This window comes from Solanum dulcamara, chromosome 7, assembly GCF_947179165.1.
Source record: "Solanum dulcamara chromosome 7, daSolDulc1.2, whole genome shotgun sequence".
In the NCBI taxonomy this organism is placed as follows: domain Eukaryota; kingdom Viridiplantae; phylum Streptophyta; class Magnoliopsida; order Solanales; family Solanaceae; genus Solanum; species Solanum dulcamara.
Window position 1 is genome coordinate 74194310 of NC_077243.1, and position 19689 is coordinate 74213998.

The window sequence follows — 19689 nt, forward strand, 5'->3', positions numbered from 1 at the left end:
CTTACTTGCTACCCTCTTTCACAGGATGACTTATACGTGTGGCGCGAAGATCGAAGATGTTGCTATCGAGCCAGCAGATAGAGCCCCAACCATTTAAACTTCAAAAGCTCCAAAACACAAATGTTTGCATAAAAATCAAATGAATGATCAGATGATCGAACTATCAGTCTCAAGAAGTCATAAATGACTTGGGATCGTTATAGGAAATCTTTAAACAACAAAAATACATCAATACGGAAAAAATGACCTAGTGGGTCATTACACATGAGTACCCAAATTTGCATCATAAAATAATGCAGCACCGAATGACGTCGGGACATGGATTGCACAATATGTAAAATGGTTGAATGAAACAACTATCTAAAACAAAACAAATTGATCTAAATGAATAGCTCTGAAGATAGACTGAGATAAAGTCAAGTGAATAGTAATGCTTGCATATATACTTTAACACAAAACTCTATGACTGAAAATATGCATAATAGCAAATACTAAAAATAATATAACACTATTTTTCTTGGGGAGTTTCTTACAACTGACACATACCATGTGAGCTCATGATGTACCAACTTACAATTCTAGTTAGGCAGGGCTGTCCCAGGATATATAACTTGTCTATCTAATAAGGATCCACTAACTGAGAATCAAAGGGCTTAAAGAGTTGACCCACTAGCGGGTATACTCAAATTCTATGGTGTCACTCAGTGCTAAATAATCCTTCCAAAATAATTTATATATGCTCTTAATATATCATGAAACTATAGCTGAAGTCATACTGTGAGTCTTTGCTCAAATCTATAAAAATCTACTACTGATGAGACTCTTCTCACAACTATCTAAAACATGCTAATGTTATGAGTTTTCATGATTTAGGAAAATTCTCTTTAAAAATTATATCTATCCATAATAAAGAGTAGTAAGTTTTCGTAGAGAATCTTTGAAGTGACTAAAATTTCTTTAAATTGATATTCATAAAAATATATACTTTCTTGAATTCTTTCTTGAATAATACACTTGAAATTAAATAAAAATACTTTCTTGAAATACGTTTTGAAAATCTTGAACTTACTTTCTTGAAATATGTTTTGAAAATCTTGAACTTACTTCTTTTAATGAAAACAATGCATATGAAACACTATGAGAAGATTTTCAAATGACTTTCACTAAAAAGGGGTCCATGTGGTGAACCATGTACCATAATTTTGATACTAAAAATCAAGAATCAACAATAGAAGATAGAGGAAATTTGAAACAATAGACTTTAGGGTAATAACCCTAGCTTTGATCTTGCTAACTATAATATGGATGTAGGTGTGTGGAAGAACTAGATTTCTCACTATAATAGTCTTACAGTTTGGAATTTTTGGAGGAAAGCTTTAGGCTTGAAACTTTATAACTTGAATTTGAGAAATCCTTCTATGGAATTCTTGGATATGAAGTTAGGCAAAGAATCTTCTTGGTGTTATATTCATCAAAACAATGTAATATGATATACAACATAATATAATATAATACTTTCTTTATTCCAAAATAGTTTTCACAGTCGAGAATTAATTTGATATTTAAAAATTAAAATTAAAATATTTCAAAATTATTCAAAAAATACTATAAATTGCAACATTTTTTATATCAATATAATAAAAGAATTACTAATATTGATCAAAATTCGTATCATTAGATTCTAAAAGGAAATTATCACAAGTATTTTGGAAACAGAGGGAATAGATATATTAAGAACCTTTTTTTATATCAATATAATAAAAAAATTACTAATATTGATCAAAATTCATATTATTAGATTCTAAAAAGAAATTATCACAAATATTTTGGCAACGGAGGGAATAGATACATTAAGAAACAACCGTCCAAACAGAGTAAATAACAGAAATATGAAATCCCAACGATCAACATCTCTCTTTTCCCTTTTTCCGATTCATGCGCCTCCGTTTACAACCATAACAAATCATAAAGTTTCCGTCACCTTATGAATCCTATGCTATTAATATGGGCGGTGTGGCGTCATCCATCGCCGCTAAATTCGCTTTTTTCCCACCGAACCCTCCGTCGTACACGGTTGTTTCCGACAAGTCATGTGGCGGTAAGTTATGCATACCTGAGGTACCCAGGAGAGAAAACGTCGACGTTTTGAAGCTTCGGACTCACCGGGGAAACGAAATCGTCGCCGTATACGTGAAGCACCCAAAGGCATCCGCCTCTATGCTTTACTCTCATGGAAATGCTGCTGATTTGGGGAAAATGTTCGAACACTTCGTTGAGTTAAGCCTCCGTCTTCGGGTCAATCTCATGGGGTAAAATTTTCATTACTTTGCAGAATTACTTAACAAATTTATCCAATTTTGCTTTATCTTCTTTATCAGCAAATAGATTTATTTGTTCAAGAGCTAATGGTGACTTATCTACAACAAGGATAACATAGCCAGCGTAATTCCAACTCATGGAATTTGGGGAGGGTAGAGTGTATACAGACCTTAACCCTACCTTGTGCCCATAGAGAGACTCTTTACTCATAACAAAGCAATTTAAAAAAATAACATACAGACGCAAAGCAGACATAGTAAATAATAACGAAATCATTACATAGAATTCAGATAACAGAGACTTATCTATTGAAGCCAAAATAGTGAATGGAGCATAAATAAGACACATTAGTGAAATCTAACTTTCTAATCCTAACTATTGTATATTTTAAAGATATGACCACACAGTGTCATATTGATTTGGAAAGTTTTAGTATTGAAAATTTTGCAAGTGAGCTGCCTTACTTTTACCTACTTCCTCAGAGGCTTCTTATGATTGGAAAAACATTTACCTGCATGAACCATGTTTCTTCCTCTTCATTCTTGGCATAACCAAGATTCTTTATGGGGGACTCCACAAACACTTATGTGGACCATATGGAGGGAAAGGCACAAAAGAGCCTTTGAAAGAATGCAAATGAGAATAATATAGCAGCAATTGATAGAGCTAAAGTTTTTTTCGTTATTTGATGCACGTACAATATCCTAGCTGTATTTTTAAAGGACAAGTGTCTTAGCAAGGAAATCCATATGTATGTTTCCTTTGTAAGCTCTTCTATACGAGTTCTCCCCTTTTCGTATGAATTTGGATCTTCCTTTAAGAGTCGTACTGTAAGGAAGGAAGGAATATCATATAAAATACATCAAGGACTGAGATTAATTACTGTGAAGATTTTATTACAAGGAGCTGGGTTATGAAGTTTATAACACTTCTTTTGATGGACGTTGCTTAAAAATTGCTTTAGTAGAATTCTTTTGTTTGGTAGGGGGGGAACACTGAAAAGGATAATGCATTTCTTTTGCTGTAGCTTAAGACTCAGTGGTGCATCAGAATTTGTTTATTGACTACTTTTATTGAAGTGTACTATAGGTCAATGGATATACAAATCATTTGTTTTCACATGATTCTATGCCTAAGTCCTTCTCTTCTTTCTTCACCCTTTATTGTCACTTTTGTATAGAAAATTTGTCAAACTAGACAGTAGGATTGCTAATTTCCTTTGTTTTTTATACTTCACTGACTTGCTCATGTGTGCTTCTTTAGGTATGATTACTCTGGATATGGACAGTCGACAGGAAAGGTTAGAGATCTATTACCATAAATGGCATATATGGTTGATGACAGCAGAAAGTCTGTTTAAGTGATGATGTCTATGGTGGCTTTATCCTTTTTAATATCGGTTGGGGGGGAGGGGAGGGGTTGGTTTCTGCAAAAAAATATCAAAAAAGGTAACCTTCTGGACAACATTCAACCGCCTTAAAAATCCAGTCTTGGGGAATTTCCTATCATATCAGACAAAATGCATTAATGCGAAGTATAAATTAGCAATGTTTTCGACATAAGAATTCTATCATCCACTTGTTTGAGCAACCACATTACATGTCATCGAACCGTGAGCTTAGATTCTCTGTTGGCATGATAACCATAAGTTGAGAGCACCTTTTAGAACTTAGCAAGCTTCTGTTGTAGGTCCAGTGTATTCTCTAGTACCTTTCCAAATGCAACTTTGCATTTTTATAGCTACTTTGTGTTTTCTGAAAAAGGCAAATGTCCCGTTCTTTTCCCTTAGGAAGACACGTCCTAGCTCTAAGTAACCTATGCCCTGAGGTTTTCTTATGCTTTTAACCTCCCTTTAAGCAAGAGCAGTAAATCACATTAAAAAGTTGTGTGCAATAGCCTGTATGTAACTAGCAAAAGTTTGAATAATTCATTTTTATTTACTCAAGTGACGTTCATGAATTCAATATGCCAGGGAGATCCTTTGTCATTGGTTCTTGTGCCTTTTGTGTGTGGGGTAGAGCCTCTATAGTATGTTTTATGTTGCAAAAATGGATAATCACCTCTTGATTTCTTACAATGTATGACAATTCAATTGATATGTTTTTCTTGAGAAAGGTAGCTAAAGACCATTTAGCTGATCTGTTATTGTTCATTAAGTATACTTTAGTGTATGCTAATATAGAGTACCATCTTACCATACAATAAGGTGAAAGCCTTATGATAAGTCTTCCAGTACTCCTGGAAGATCTAATGTCATCAAATCATGTCCAGAAAATTAATTTCTTGCATCCGTACTTCAATAACTTCTCTTTTGAGCCAGAAGTCTATCGAAAACAACCTCCCTACCCCATAAAGGTAGGGGTAAAACCTGTGTACATCCTACCCTCCCTGGACTCCACTTGTGGGATTACAGTGGGTATGTTGTTGTTGGATGTGCAGAAAACATTTTCATGTGTTCTGCCCATAACTTGTCTTTTTATTTTTCATTTTGTTCCTTCCCTTCTATACTAGCTGTAGCTATTTGGTTTGGGCATTTAGAAATGTAATTAGGATGTTGCTTGGGCTCTTTTTTTTCTGTTTTTCATCGTCTTTTTCTGTCTTAATATCATAAATCTTGTTATGGTGTCTTGAATAGATACCTAAGGACCTTATTAGAAACACAAAAATAGATATCTAATGAAGTATCAGTGGAAAACCATTCATTTCTGGGAATGTTTTGTGACAGTATTTATGTTTTTTTTATGGGTTTACCCCTTATTGCTGTCAGCTAGTACTGATAATATGAAAAATTAATTTTCTCTGAACCAGCCATCTGAGTGTAATACGTACGCGGACATTGATGCAGTATATAAATGCCTAAAGGAGCAATACAGGGTCAAAGATGAACAGCTAATACTGTATGGTCAATCTGTTGGCAGTGGTCCAACCATTGATCTTGCATCATGCACTCCCAATTTAAGAGCTGTTGTTTTACATGGTCCAATATTGTCTGGTCTAAGAGTGTTGTATCCTTTCAAACACACACATTGGTTTGACATTTATAAGGTAAATTTACACTCTTAACTGGTTATAGTTTGATTTTTATTATTGTGTTTCCTATTTTCACTTATACAAGCTGATGTTTTTCCTCCAATTTATTTCAGAATGTCGAAAAAATAAGTACTGTGAATTGTCCTGTTCTAGTCATCCATGTGAGTTCTCTTCTTTTCATCTTTTTAATCCTTTCATTCCCCTAGTTTACTTTCCATCCTCTCCTTCTCTCTGAGCTCCCAATCGGTCTCGTACAACCTTTATTCAATACGAAGTCTTGTGGGGAGGAGAAGGTACGGGGACTACCATTTTACTAGTTTGACATGGTTGTAGTTTCATCTCTAGAGACTTGCTTTTTGATGGATTCTGGGTTTCCTTTTCTCAACTGAATATTTTCCATGCCACTGGAAGTTTTGATTAACTTTCTGGATTAGTGATACTTATTTTCTTTCCTTCTAAGTATAAATACTATTAAAAATAGTTGGAACCTATAGGAAGAGGAATGTATCAGAATTCAGCTAGCTCCGATGATGTCGCTATAACGAAGGGTAACCGAACATTTGAGATACATAAGTTACGCCCTGAACTTGTTCAGAAAATTCATTTATATACTTCAACTTATGGGCGTCCCCTTACCCCTCCTATTCTTGATTATTATGCTTGTCTTTGCGTTTTTTTTTTTTTGTGAATAACGTGCAATGTATTCTGGAATTTTAGGCTGATGAGGTGAAGTTAGTGGCTGGTTTTTGAGGAGATGTGTTGTATGAGGTATAAGATGGAGATTAGGGAGATGATTTTTTTTTTGTTGTTGTTGAAGTGTGGTTGTATATAGGTTTGGTGGTTAGGAAAGGGGATGGCCATGGCGGAGATGGAACACTGGGAAAGAGGTTTTCTCTGGTGTTGGTGGAGGCCACTGCAGCAATGGTATTAGAGGATGGTGGGGTTTCTTGTGGCAATGAAGAAAAGCAAGAAAGAGAGAGAGAAAAAAAATGAGCATGAGGATGGAGAAAGAATAACAACAACAACAGGTGGGGTCTAGGAGGGTAGACTATAGACCTTACCCCTCTCTCGTGGAGGTAGAGAGGCTTCCAAAAGACCCTCATCTCAAGAAACGATTATCAAAGCAGTTTAAAAAGGAAAATACAGTAGTAAAGAGGACATAGCAAATAATAGGGAAAGCATTACTTAGCATTCAGAAAACAAGGAACAATAAGAACCAAATAATGCAATAACGAAGCACAGAAAACAACAGGTAGTAACAGAATCGTAGGATAAGAAACTATAAGAGTAATGCCGCTACTACTAGTATGAATGGAGAAACATGTATACGGTGCACAACGGAAAAAGAATAAGAATTTTTTTCAACTTAAGTGTAATTAGTTGGATAATATCCAATTAGAAAATGACAACTGTACAATTTAGCGCACTTTTAACATTTTCTTTTATTTCACGCGCATTTCAGAAGGTGAGCATGGTGAGCACTTTCTCTGCCTTGTCATCTCTAGGGGTATTACTTCCACTTTGATCAAGAATAGGGGGGGAATAAGACACTCGCAAAGTTGAAGTGTGTAAATGACTTTCTGAACAAGTTTGTGTGTGGGGTGGGGGTAACTTTATATTTTCCCTTAAGACCATCCAATGGGTTCTTGAATTATATACATTGAATGAATTAACTTTTCTTTTTCTGCAGCAAGTGGAACAATAATCTTTTCTAGCAAACCTTTGAGCTAATGGAACACTTTTGCAGAATGTTGAACACACTCGTAAACTTGATGTTATGTTCTTTCTTATCAAGGATAGAAACTGAATTTCATGTGGCCATTTTAATCAGTGACCTAATAACAGCCAAGAATCAATCTGACTGTGACAATTTTGAGTGTACAAGTTATTGTCGCTTAACATTTTACTCAATTATTAACATTTCCATGTGTAGGGAACAGCGGATGAAGTTGTTGATTGCTTCCATGGAAAACAACTCTATGATCTAAGCAAGGAGAAGTATGAACCATTGTGGATAAATGGAGGCGGGCATTGCAATCTTGAACTTTACCCGGTGTACATCAGACATCTAAAAAAGTTTGTTCTTGGTCTTGGCAAATCAACGCCTGCTACAAATGGTTCTCATAAAACGTCTTTAGTCTCTGACACCCAGAAACAGGCTGAAAGTGGCGCCTCAAACACACTCGATCTGCATTCTGACCTTCCTGAAATTTCCAGAAATAGTTTGGATAGCCGACTTGATAAGTCAAAGAAGTCGAACAAACCTGAGAAGTCTCGGATGAGCACAGGTTGTGTTGACAGGTTTAGGAGACGAAAGGGATTGGTGTGGTAATAGCTTTTGTATAGGGGTAATCCTGTTAATTGATAAAATATTGGATTGAGATGACCCTAGATGGAGCGACATGGACAATAAAGATTCTTATAGTGGACTCCAACTTACTGGGATTGAGGCATTGTTCTTGTTGATGTCACCATGCTAGAAGGAACGTAATGCTCTAACAGATGAGCTCCTGCACCAAATGTTATGTTGAGTGTGATTATAATTGCATTATCTGTATCATTTAGAGGTGAAGTTGTGATTTCTGCATCCTTTTTTACCCTGTATATAATCTCAAATGTTCAACTGTCATTTTGATATAGAAAGCTTATAAGTTTTGGGTGTGATGAGTTCTAACAGAATACATTGGCAAGAGAGACAATATGAATTCCCTTGGAGTTTATCTTTTAAAATATGTACATACTAGTTATGGATTCATTAATAATATACATACTAGTTATTGATTCATTAATAATGTATTAGCTTGCTTTAATTATTAATTAATGAAAGATGAATATCTTTTGAGATTTTTTGAACAATTTTTGCTTACTACAATCAAATAAGATTTAAATGTCAAACATTATTATAGATCTATAACACCTAAACAACAACATACCTATTGTAATTACACAAGTAGAGTTTAAGGAAGGTAGGATGTACTTAATCTTACCCCTATGAAAGTTGTTTCTGTGTAGACTCTCCACTTGAAAGAAGTGTAATCAAAGCAAGAGATTATAGTGACAAAAGATTGGATATGATTCATCAAATCCATCGGGGGAAGATCTTGTTATCATCATTTGTGATGAAAACATTTAAAGATTAGACCTAAGTAACTCCATCTCATATGATAAAAATGACAGAAGAATTTTTTTTCTAACATATACTTTTGTAGCCTCCTGTTTATAGGTATAGTGGACAATATATTCATAACTGAGACTCTACCAAGACATTCTCCTAGTACTTTAAAATCTAGAGCTCTGCACCAAGTTTGTTACAACTCATTTTTCACGAGTCAAAATCGACACCTAATGACCTACCACCATTAATCTGACTATTCAACTAGAGTGTAATCACAAACCAAAACCATGTCTCAATCAACAATATTAATAATATTTCAATAACAAAAGCTTACAACAATATGAAGTAAAGCCCAATCATACCCTATGGAGCAAATCTTTAAAATAGATGCATGGGAGCAACTATAGTAATAGCATATACTATATACATATATATATATATATATATAGTATAACCTATGCATTTCAATTGACCATCTATAAGACACTATCTTATTTGGATTAGACTGCCTTTCAATTTCAATGCAATTTTTAGGGGTGTTTGGATAAACTTTTTTTTAATTGATTTTAAAGTCAAAAGTCGAAAACCAAAAACCAAAAGTAGGTAGCTATCTACTTTTGACTTTTGGCTCTTTTTTCTTTTTTGGTACTTTTGAAGTCTAAAATAAAGTGTTTTTAAGTATTTTGTGTTTGCTAAATAATTCTAAAACTAAAAAACAACTTAAAAGTCAAAAGTAGCGGCTTTTTGGGGTACTTTTGAAGTCTAAAATAAAATAATTTAAAGCATTTTGTATCTGTCAAACACTTCCAAAACTAAAAAAGAACTTAAAAGTCAAAGTTCACTTAAAATAAGTCAATTCAAAGACCACTTAGTCTCACGTATAAGTGGATTATATCATATCATGTATCATATAAGTGGAATAAATATGTCCTGGTCAATTTAGAAGTGTTGTATCAAAGTCAGTGGCGGAGGCAAGATTTTCATCGAGGGGGGTCAAGAAAATAAGTAAGCACGCTAATAGTATCCACAAATAAGCGGGTTGGGTCGGATCAAATATAGATGAGTCGGTTTAGATATAAGCAATTAAATAAAATTCAACTCTACTTTAACACGAACAATAAAATGAAGAAAGTATGTGTTTGACATAATATTAAAATGAGTATGAGAGAATGTATTTTTTAAAATTTTAATTTTAGATCTTGTCTCCGTTATTGTTGTATATACAAGCTATTCAATTTTTGAAACTAAATAAGAAATATAGAAGATTATACTATCAAAAAAAACTATTGAAATAGGATAAATAATTAAAAAAAAGTTTAATGATAAGGATTTTTTTAATTCTTGATTTGCACCTTAAAGGTACATTTTTTTTCTTTAGTAGAAGGATTTGAGCCTTCCAAATCCAATCCTATTCCTTAATAAAATATAAATTAACGACTTAAAATGGGTATGAGAAAATATATTTTTTTAATTTTAATTATGAAAACTTAAAAAAAAGTTATAAGTTTTACTCAATTTACAAAAACAGTTCAAGAAAAATGTTTAAAACTTTTTCCATGTTTACCCTTTCCATTAATGAAGTTTTGTAATTTTCTAGGAGTTAAACTATGGTTCAAATTTTTTCCTTGAATGATTTTCTTAATATGTGTGCATTACCTTAGAAACTCAGTTAATATGGAATAGAGGGAGTATTATAGTATCTAGTAAAATCAGCTATAAAATAAAATTGTTGTTACTTGGATTCAAACTCGCAGCATATCATGAACCCCCTTTACCACTAAACCAAGCCCTTAGCTTATGTAGAGGGGGTTCATCACTAAGTACATAGATGTATAAACAAAAAAACTAATCTTATATATAGTGTAATTTTTCGATCAAGAGGGTTTGGATGAACCCTGAATTGTGTGTAGCTCCACAAACTAGTACATTTCATAAAGGAAACAACTTGATTCCACCAAATTTTAATAGTATACATGTTCTAGCATGCATGCGCTCGACCCACAATATACTAGGCGATTTGAAAGCAATTATGCAAATTTCAAATTATGCTTTTAGAAAAGCAAAGACTAGAAGTTAACGAGTCTCAATTACCCCGAAACTGCCACTTCCTTAACCTTGAATTATCAAATTCTCCTCCACCAACGACCTCATTCTACACAAAATATCCATTAACAATGTCAATTATACAAGTTGGGTAAATTTTATTTCTTTTATTAGGTCAAGTGTAGGTCAATATTGTAACACTTTGCAAATTCTATTCTAAGGATCCGAATTATTCATCATAAGTGTATCAGCTTGGACCGGAGTGATGTCCTACTTGTACATAGTGTTAAGGTCCATTCCTAAGTGTGGAAAGTATATCGTATGTGGTTTAGGGTAATAAGGACCTCTACCACTAAGTCGAGTTCAAAGCCTTCCTACCGGCTAAGTTTTTCACATTAGTTCATGAAAGGGTCAACTTCAAATGACCATATTTACTAGAGTATGAAGAGTTATGTAGACTATAACCTATCAAATTAAAGCTATTTGAGTCTAGTTTCCAATACAATAAATCGTTCGTTAATCCGATATTTGCACATAAATTTATACTCATTCTACTGAACACTGCCTTACTGCACGACGGCTGTGCGCCTGAGGCGTTTTCTGCACGATAGTGCACTGAGGCAGCTGCTACTGCCTTGCTGCGTGCTGGCTACACGCCCAAACATTTTCTGCGCGATAGCGCACGTCAGAAATGTTTTAATACCCCCCCCAAAGACGTGGTTCACCTCCCAAGTTTAATAATTTACCTTAGAAAGAGAAGTTCTCCAGAAATTCCTCCGAGGTTCATGCAAGGTACGATTTGGTCATAAAATATTGATGATTTCTTCATCTTGGCAAAAATTAATAGCTTTTACTCATGGAATCCATAGGTTTTAAAGAAAATTAGAACAAGTTCTTTGATCTTTTCCACTAAAGATTCTCAAGAATTTAGAGTATTTAAGGTATGTAAGACTATCTCCACGTGTGAGAACACTTTGTTCTTCCCCATGAACTATGTTTTCATATTTTCAAAGTATCCTCTATGAATGAATTAGGGTTAGAACGACCCCCTATGATCTTTGTTACACCCCACATTCTTGAACTCGAAAGGTTCCTACAGTTACTTAGAAGCTATCATGTAAGCCGCCTAGGTTACGACGCTATTAAACAACTCCAAGGAGGGAGAGTGTGACACCCCACAGTAGGGAAGATTGGAGATAAGGTCAAGAGAAGTCGGAGGAAGTTGGAGGCCAAGCGATGAGTCGTAGGACTTGATTTGCTTACGTACGCCTCTAACTTAGAAGTTTTACTTACCTAAAGCTATTTGAGTACATACCAAGCTTTCATAGCATGAATGACATAGGCTCTTAAACTAAGACGAGATTACGAACCCACGAGGAAGAGAAAAAAATTTCGCAGGGCAGCCAATAGGAGGGTGACACGTGGCAGCCCTAAGCAAGCAGGTGACCCACCTACTTGGGGTCAAGTAGGTGACCCACCTTCTTGGGGGAGGTGGACCCCGCTGCCACATGGCAGCACCCCATTGGCCGCATGGTTGAGGTGGCCCAATGAGGGCCTGACACGTGTCACCCTTAGGGGCTGACATGTGTCACCTCATATATATATGAATATGTAATACTTCAGTTGTTAATTTATCCAAAACAGCAGCTATACTTAGAGAAAAAAAACGTGAGAAGAGAGAAAAGAGAGGCAGCCTTGGTTCTTGAACATTAAAGGTGAGTTTCTCAACTTTCTTCCGTGAATTAATTATATACGGTGTATATTAAGTACGTGGATACGTATATATGTGTTTTAAGACGTTCATGGAACTAAAACTCCAGCGTTGCAACTTAAATTTGGAAGGAAAAAAGGGGAGAAAACGTGAAAAGGGGCAAGGGAGAGGGCTACGGATTTGACCCTTGTTGGGTAAGCTTCCGGGTTTCGTTCCGTGAATTAATTATTTGACGTGTCCCTAAGTTGTATATTGGAGTTTTATAACCTAAAAATTCAATTTGGCGCAGCGAGGAAGTACCACAAGCAGCCCGCTCAATTTCAGCACGTTGAAGAAGTTCCGAGGCACAATTTCGGCTAGTTTTAGCCAATTTCGGGAAAGGTAAGTTCTTCCCCTCTAATTTGAAGTTTATGATGTTAAATTAGAGTGTATTATACACCTTAGGAGCTGCTTGAAGTTGGGTAAAAGGCTTCAAAAGTTCGACGTTCGAAATAAGCGAAATTGGAATTGCTATAGTTAATTGTAATCGAATAATGCCTCGTGCTTGCGGTATGTGACTGCTGGTCGTGTGATGAGTTGTTAGGGTGATGGAATGTGTGTTTCTAAGGGAATGGGTGGATGCTGGTTGCATCCACATGACCCTCCGTTTTGCAATTAAAGAATTCGCGAAAGGAAGATTAAAAACTCTAGTTTTGGTATCTTAGTTTCGAGTGAATTGTTGAGGGTTTATATTGTGTAATGTTGTCGTAATATGTATATTTTTGGGCTGCTGGTTGTATTGTTGGTTAGCTTCAGGTGCTAAGGACATGGTTGTGTATTCGGATAGGGCACATTATAGGGGAGGTGCTGTCCGATTTTCGTTAACTTCTTAACTGGTTAAGGAACTAGTCGAGGATGCGAACGAGGGGACGAGCTCGATGAATACTCGTAGGTAGTCTAAGTTGCTGAAAAGTATAAGGTTGTTAATACTTGCCTTACTTCCGTGTTAAATAGGTTTCGAGGACAACGACGTGGACACGATTACGGGGAATCCATAAGAGGTAGGTAAAGCCTATTCTTTCTCTTCTTTTGGCATGTCATAGAGGTAAGTAAACAATGATGTGATCTCTGAAGTAATTCCATTTCTAAGTGTCTTTTATTCACTTCTGGGTAATGAACTTTTATAACAGTTAAGCTACTTTCCTTGAGCCTTACCTATACTAAGGACTTAATGAATATACGGGCTCCTAGTTGTAAGGACTATATGAAAACATGTATTCTGGAGTCCTTAAGCAGTTAGCATTATCTTAGTACGTGTCTAAGGACCCCGAAACACTAACTAGTATAGCCCCTAATGGCATTTAAAGGGCATTTAAGGTGATTACATTACAATCCTGATTCTCAGACAATAGCTTAATTTTCTTCTACGGTTGAGTCTTCGATAATGATTTAAATTGCATATAGTTGCTCATTACTCTACTCGTGTATACTGTGACCCATCTTTCCCTGAGTCCCGGGCCAGGATATGTTCTCGTGCGCAGCTCACTGCATTATTCCTTGAGTCCCTCACTAGAGGGGCGGGATACGTGTGTATATATATGATGATGTGTGGTAATAAGGTGGTGATGGCACTGGGCTGTGACGATATTACAAATGTATCCACCGGACCCCTGATAGGGCCGGCTATACGATATAATGTAAACATGCATACTTTGATACTTCACAGGGTACAGGTATAAGTTTTCATATGATATGTTATCCCCTGCTTCGTTGTTTCAGATATGTGTTCAGTTGTGCTATATTATGTTTTACATACTCAGTACATATATCGTACTGACCCCCTTCTCCGGGGGGCTGCGTTCATGCCCGCAGGTACAGGTACACAGTTTGGGGATCCGCCAGCATAGGGGTTCCACTAGCAGTCCAGAAGTGCTCCATTGTGCTGGAGCCTGATTTTGGTACTAAACGTGGTGTATATATTCGTTTGGTTACGGGTACGGCAGGGGCCCTGTCCCGCCTTATGTTACTGTTTTCTTACTCTTAGAGGTATGTGGATACGTATGTGGGTTGTGCCTGTATATGAGTGGTGTATGAGCCGTATATAGGTTGTATATAAGTTGTATATGAGTGGGATCTGAGTTATATATATGTATGTACAGCTGTACTGATATGACCTGTGATTTAGGGCGTTCCCTGTATTGTGGCAGCCTTGTCGGCTTGCATATATGTGTGTTATGGAATGACCCTATATATAGTACTACAGCCTCGTCGGCTTGTATGTTTTCGTACATATTGATGCATTTTGGGTATAAACAGGAGACAGGTTATGTATAGGTGGCAGGGGTACGCGTGTGTGTCCGGTTCGGGCACCTGTCACGGCCTATGGGGTTGGGTCGTGACAAAAATGGTATCAGAGCAGTTCTTCCTTGGAGTGTCCACAGACCGTGTCTAGTAGAGGCTTGTTTATCGGTGTGTTCTGCACCACATCTATAAACAGGAGGCTACAGGACATTTAGGATGTTACTTTCTTTCTTATCATAGATCGTGCGATAGAGTTATGTTTTAGGATGATCCTTCATTAACCTACCTTTATGTTTGTAGTGATGCCTCCACGGAAAGCAACCACTGCCCAGAAAGGCAAGTCAGCAGCTGGGGAAACTAGTCAGACCCCAAGAATTACTAGGGCCCGTGCCCAGTCTATGCCGATGATTGTACTTCAGTCGGCGAGCTTTACTACGCCGCCACCCTCAGAGGAGTTTAGGGCAGCAGCAGCTGCAGATCTTGAACCTCCAGTACAGGATCCTCCAGTCCCACAGCAGGGGGCGGAAGACAGAGCTATGCGAGAGGCAGTGCAGTTGCTGACTGGACTGATGGCAGGACAGGCCCGGAGGCATGGCCCAGATGATGCAAATAGACAAGATAGCTTGAGGGTTCGTGACTTCCTAGCTTGCAATCCCCCAGAATTTCACGGATCGAGACCTGCAGAGGACCCTCAGGAGTTTACTAGACAGATGCAGCGTACACTACGAATCATTAGGGCCTCGGAGACTGAGTCGGTGGAATTAGCCTCCTATCGGCTGCGTGATGTGGCTGCTAACTGGCACGAGTCTTGGGAGTTATCGAGGGGAGAGGGTGCTCCTCCAGCTGAATGGGATGAATTTGCAGAAGCCCTTCTTAGCCACTTCCTGCCTCTAGAAATGAAACGAGCTAGGGTTGATAAATTTTTGCAGTTAAAGCAGAACGACAGAAGTATTCGCGACTATAGCCTCGAGTTTGACTCATTGGCGAGGTATGCCCCCACAGTTGTGGCAGATATGGCAGACAGGGTGCATCGGTATATCATGGGCTTAGACCTTTATTTGGTTGATAGCTGTATGGCCATGGCTTCTCAGCCAGGCATGGATATTGCCCGGGTACAAGCATATGCCCAAGGGGTAGAAGAGCGACATAGAAGGCGTCAGCCTGACAGATGGTTTGATAGAAGTCAGCCTAAGAGGGCTAATTCAGTTGGTTATCCCGGGGAATTTCGCAGCGGGCGATTCCAGCAGTTTGGTAGATACCCCTTCCAGCCAGCTCGAAGTGTACCTCCACAGTTTCTAGGTGGAAGAGTTGAGAGCACCAGATATTTGGGGCCTGGTCAAAGCTCCAGAGCTTCAGGTACACAGGTGGACCAGAGTTCTCGACAGTCAAGACCACTAGTACCACAGTGTCCCTATTATAATAGACTTCATTTTGGGGAATGTCGCCGAAGTACAGGTGCCTATTTTTCTTGTGGCCGCCAAGGCCATATTGCGAGGGAATGTCCGTTTAAAAGTACTCCAGATGGTATAGCTCAGCCAACTGGGTCGGTTGCAGGTTCTTCTTCTTCTGTGGCTATGCGCCCGATTGGGCGGGGTTTGCAGATACCGGCAGGCCGTGGTAGAGGTCGTGGTGGAGCTTCTAGTTCTAGCGGCCCTTCTAATCGTATATATGCTTTGGCTAGTAGACAAGATCAGGAAGCGTCGCCAAACGTAGTCACAGGTACATTATCAATCTTTGCTCGGGACGTATATGCGTTGATAGATCCCGGCTCTACTTTATCATATATATCTCCTTTTGTTGCTAAAAGAATTGGGATTAAGCCTAAATTAATAGAAGCATTTGAGGTGGCTACACCAGTAGGAGACTCTCTTGTGGTGAAATAAGTATATAGAAATTGCCCGATTAATGTATATAGTCATCGTACCTTGGCTGATTTGATAGAATTGGATATGGTGGAATTTGATGTTATTATGGGTATGGATTGGTTAGCTTCTTGTCATGCCAATGTAGACTGTAGAAATAAAGTAGTTCGGTTCCAGTTTCCTGGTGAATCAATTGTTGAGTGGGAAGGAAACACGGCGTCGCCGAAGGGTAAGTTTATTTCATACCTTAAGGCAAGGAAAATAATCAGGAAGGGGTGTATTTATCATTTAGTCTGCGTGCACGATCTGGAAGCAGAGGTGCCAACTCTTCAGTCGGTACCCGTGGTTAATGAATATCCGGATGTGTTTCCAGATGAACTTCCAGGTCTTCCTCCCGAACGGGAGATAGAGTTCACGATAGACATGCCACCAGATACTCAGCCTATTTCTATTCCCCCATATAGAATGGCACCCGCGGAATTAAAGGAGCTAAAGGAGAAACTGAAGGACTTGCTGGAAAAAGGCTTCATTAGGCCCAGTACATCCCCATGGGGAGCGCCGGTATTATTTGTTAAAAAGAAAGATGGATCGCTGCGAATGTGCATTGACTATAGGCAGCTGAACAAGGTAACAATTAAGAACAGATATCCCCTCCCTAGGATTGATGATTTGTTTGACCAGTTGCAGAGTGCTAAATGCTTTTCGAAGATAGACCTGCGGTCAGGCTACCATCAGGTACGGGTAAGAGAAACGGATATCCTAAAGACCGCATTCAGAACCCGATACGGACATTATGAGTTCAAAGTGATGTCTTTTGGGTTGACAAATGCTCCAGCGGTGTTTATGGACTTGATGAACCGAGTGTTCAAACCATTTCTAGATTTGTTCGTGATCATATTTATTGATGATATTTTGGTCTATTCATGATCAGAAAAGGAACATGCGGATCATTTGTGGGCAGTACTGGGAATACTCCAACACCAGAAATTATACGCTAAATTTTCTAAATGTGAATTTTGGTTAACTTCAGTGGCTTTTCTGGGGCTATTATTGGGATCGATGGTATTCGCGTAGATACACAGAAGATTGAGGCCGTGAAGGCATGGCCAAGACCTATAACTCCTACGGAGGTACGTAGCTTTTTGGGGTTAGCAGGATATTACAGAAGGTTCGTAGAAGGGTTTGCTTCCATTTCGGTGCCTTTAACAAGGCTGACTCAAAAGGCAGCTAAGTTCCAGTGGACTGATGTTTGTGAACGGAGCTTTCAGTTGTTAAAAGAAAAATTGACTACGACTCCTGTTCTAACCCTTCCCGAAGGACCCAATGGTCTTGTTATTTATTGTGATGCTTCCGATATCGGACTTGGATGTGTGTTGATGCAACAGGGTAAAGTTATAGCTTATGCCTCTCGGCAGCTCAGAAAATATGAAAAGAATTATCCAACTAATGACTTGGAATTAGCAGCGGTGATTCATGCCTTGAAAATATAGAGGCACTATTTATATGGTGTACATGTGGATATCTATACAGATCACAAAAGCCTCCAGTATATCTTCAAACAGAAGGAATTGAACTTACGGCAGAGAAGGTGGTTGGAATTGCTGAAAGATTATGATGTCGACATCTTATACCACCCTGGGAAAGCGAATGTGGTGGCGGATGCGCTCAGCCGTAAATCAATGGGTAGCTTAACAGAGGTACGACCGGGACAGAAGGAAATGATCCGTGAGATCTGCAGCTTGCCAGTCTTGGAGTACGCTTAGTTGATTCGGGTGATAACGGGGTTTCTATTCGAGGAATTGTTGAATCCTCCATCATGGAGGAAGTAAAGCGATGTCAATACCAGGACCCTGTTCTAACGAAGTATAGAGATGAAATTCTCCGAAAGGAAAAGACTCAATTTGACCTTACGGCCGGTGGGATATTACGATACCAAGGCAGAGTCTGTGTACCGTAGGTTGCAGGATTACGAAAGCAAGTACTGGGAGAGGCACATTATGCTCGCTATTCTATTCATCCGGGGTCAACCAAGATGTATCACGACCTCAGATGTCTGTATTGGTGGGACGGTATGAAAAGGGATATAGCAGAGTTCGTAGCCCAATGCCCAAACTGCCAACAAGTTAAAGTTGAACATCAGAAACTGGGTGGGCTACTACAGGAGATGGAGATTCCAACTTGGAAATGGGAAGCGATTAATATGGACTTCATTACAGGTTTGCCTCGGACTCTTCGAAAACAGGATTCCATATGGGTTATCGTGGATAGGCTGACAAAATCAGCCCACTTCCTTCCAGTCTGGACCACTTACTCAGCTGAGGACTATGCAAAGTTGTACATTAAGGAAATAGTACGACTTCATGGAGTTCCCACATCTATTATTTCAGACAGAGGAGCTCAGTTTACAGCCCATTTTTAGAAGTCATTCTATGAAGGCTTGGGGACACAGGTAAGCCTTAGTACAGCATTTCATCCTCAAACTGATGGACAAGCGGAGCGTACGATTCAAACGTTAGAGGATATGTTGCGGGCCTGCATAATTGACTTCAAAGGTAGCTGGGATGATTATGTACCACTTATTGAGTTTGCCTACAATAACAGTTATCACTCTAGCATCCAGATGGCGCCGTATGAGGCTTTATACGGCAGGAAGTGCAGGTCGCCTATCGGTTGGTTTGAGGTTGGCGAAACACAACTAATAGGCCCAGACATGGTCCAACAGGCGGTAAATAAAATAAAGCTTATTCGGGAAAGATTATTAGCAGCCCAGAGTCGACAAAAATCATATGCAGATAATCGACGTCGACCCTTGGAATTTCAAATAGGTGATTGGGTGTTCTTAAAAGTATCGCCCATAAAAGGGGTAATGAGGTTCGGCAAGAAATGGAAGCTGAGTCCGAGATACATTGGCCCTTACCTGATTCTTCGCCGAATAGGCAAAGTGGCGTACGAACTAAACTTACCAGCGGATCTAGAAGCTGTACATCCAGTCTTTCACGTGTCAATGCTTCGTAAATGTGTGGGTGATCCATCCCGGGTACATCCCGTAGACGATATCCAGGTCACAGAGGAGTTAGCCTATGAAGAGCAACCTATCGCCATCCTGGATCGGCAAATCAGAAGACTGCGGACTAAGGACGTAGCTTCTGTCAAGGTGTTGTGGCGAAATAGGAATTGGGAAGAAATGACCTGGGAAGCTGAAGAGGACATGAAAAACTAATATCCGTACTTGTTCTCGACATCTACAGGTAACCCCAACTCTTAGAATTGGTATATTAGTTATTTAGATGAAAATGTATGTTATCATAGTAGAAGGGAACCTCCCTATA

At 38.4% G+C, this 19689-nt stretch overlaps 1 protein-coding gene across 2 annotated transcripts; it reads left to right on the forward strand.

Moving 5' to 3' along the window:
* Positions 1-1891: 1891 nt before the first annotated feature.
* On the forward strand, positions 1892-8011 carry LOC129896401 (uncharacterized). 2 transcript variants are annotated; one of them, XM_055972289.1, is made up of 5 exons: positions 1893-2309; positions 3583-3619; positions 5128-5364; positions 5463-5510; positions 7283-8011. In XM_055972289.1, exons 1-5 carry the CDS (start codon positions 2005-2007, stop codon positions 7679-7681), a joined length of 1026 nt encoding a protein of 341 aa, XP_055828264.1. In that variant the 5' UTR covers positions 1893-2004; the 3' UTR covers positions 7682-8011. The 2 variants fall into 2 exon arrangements, with proteins under 2 accessions (XP_055828265.1, XP_055828264.1); XM_055972290.1 differs by lacking the exon at positions 5463-5510 and having other exon boundaries at positions 1892-2309.
* Positions 8012-19689: the final 11678 nt, after the last annotated feature.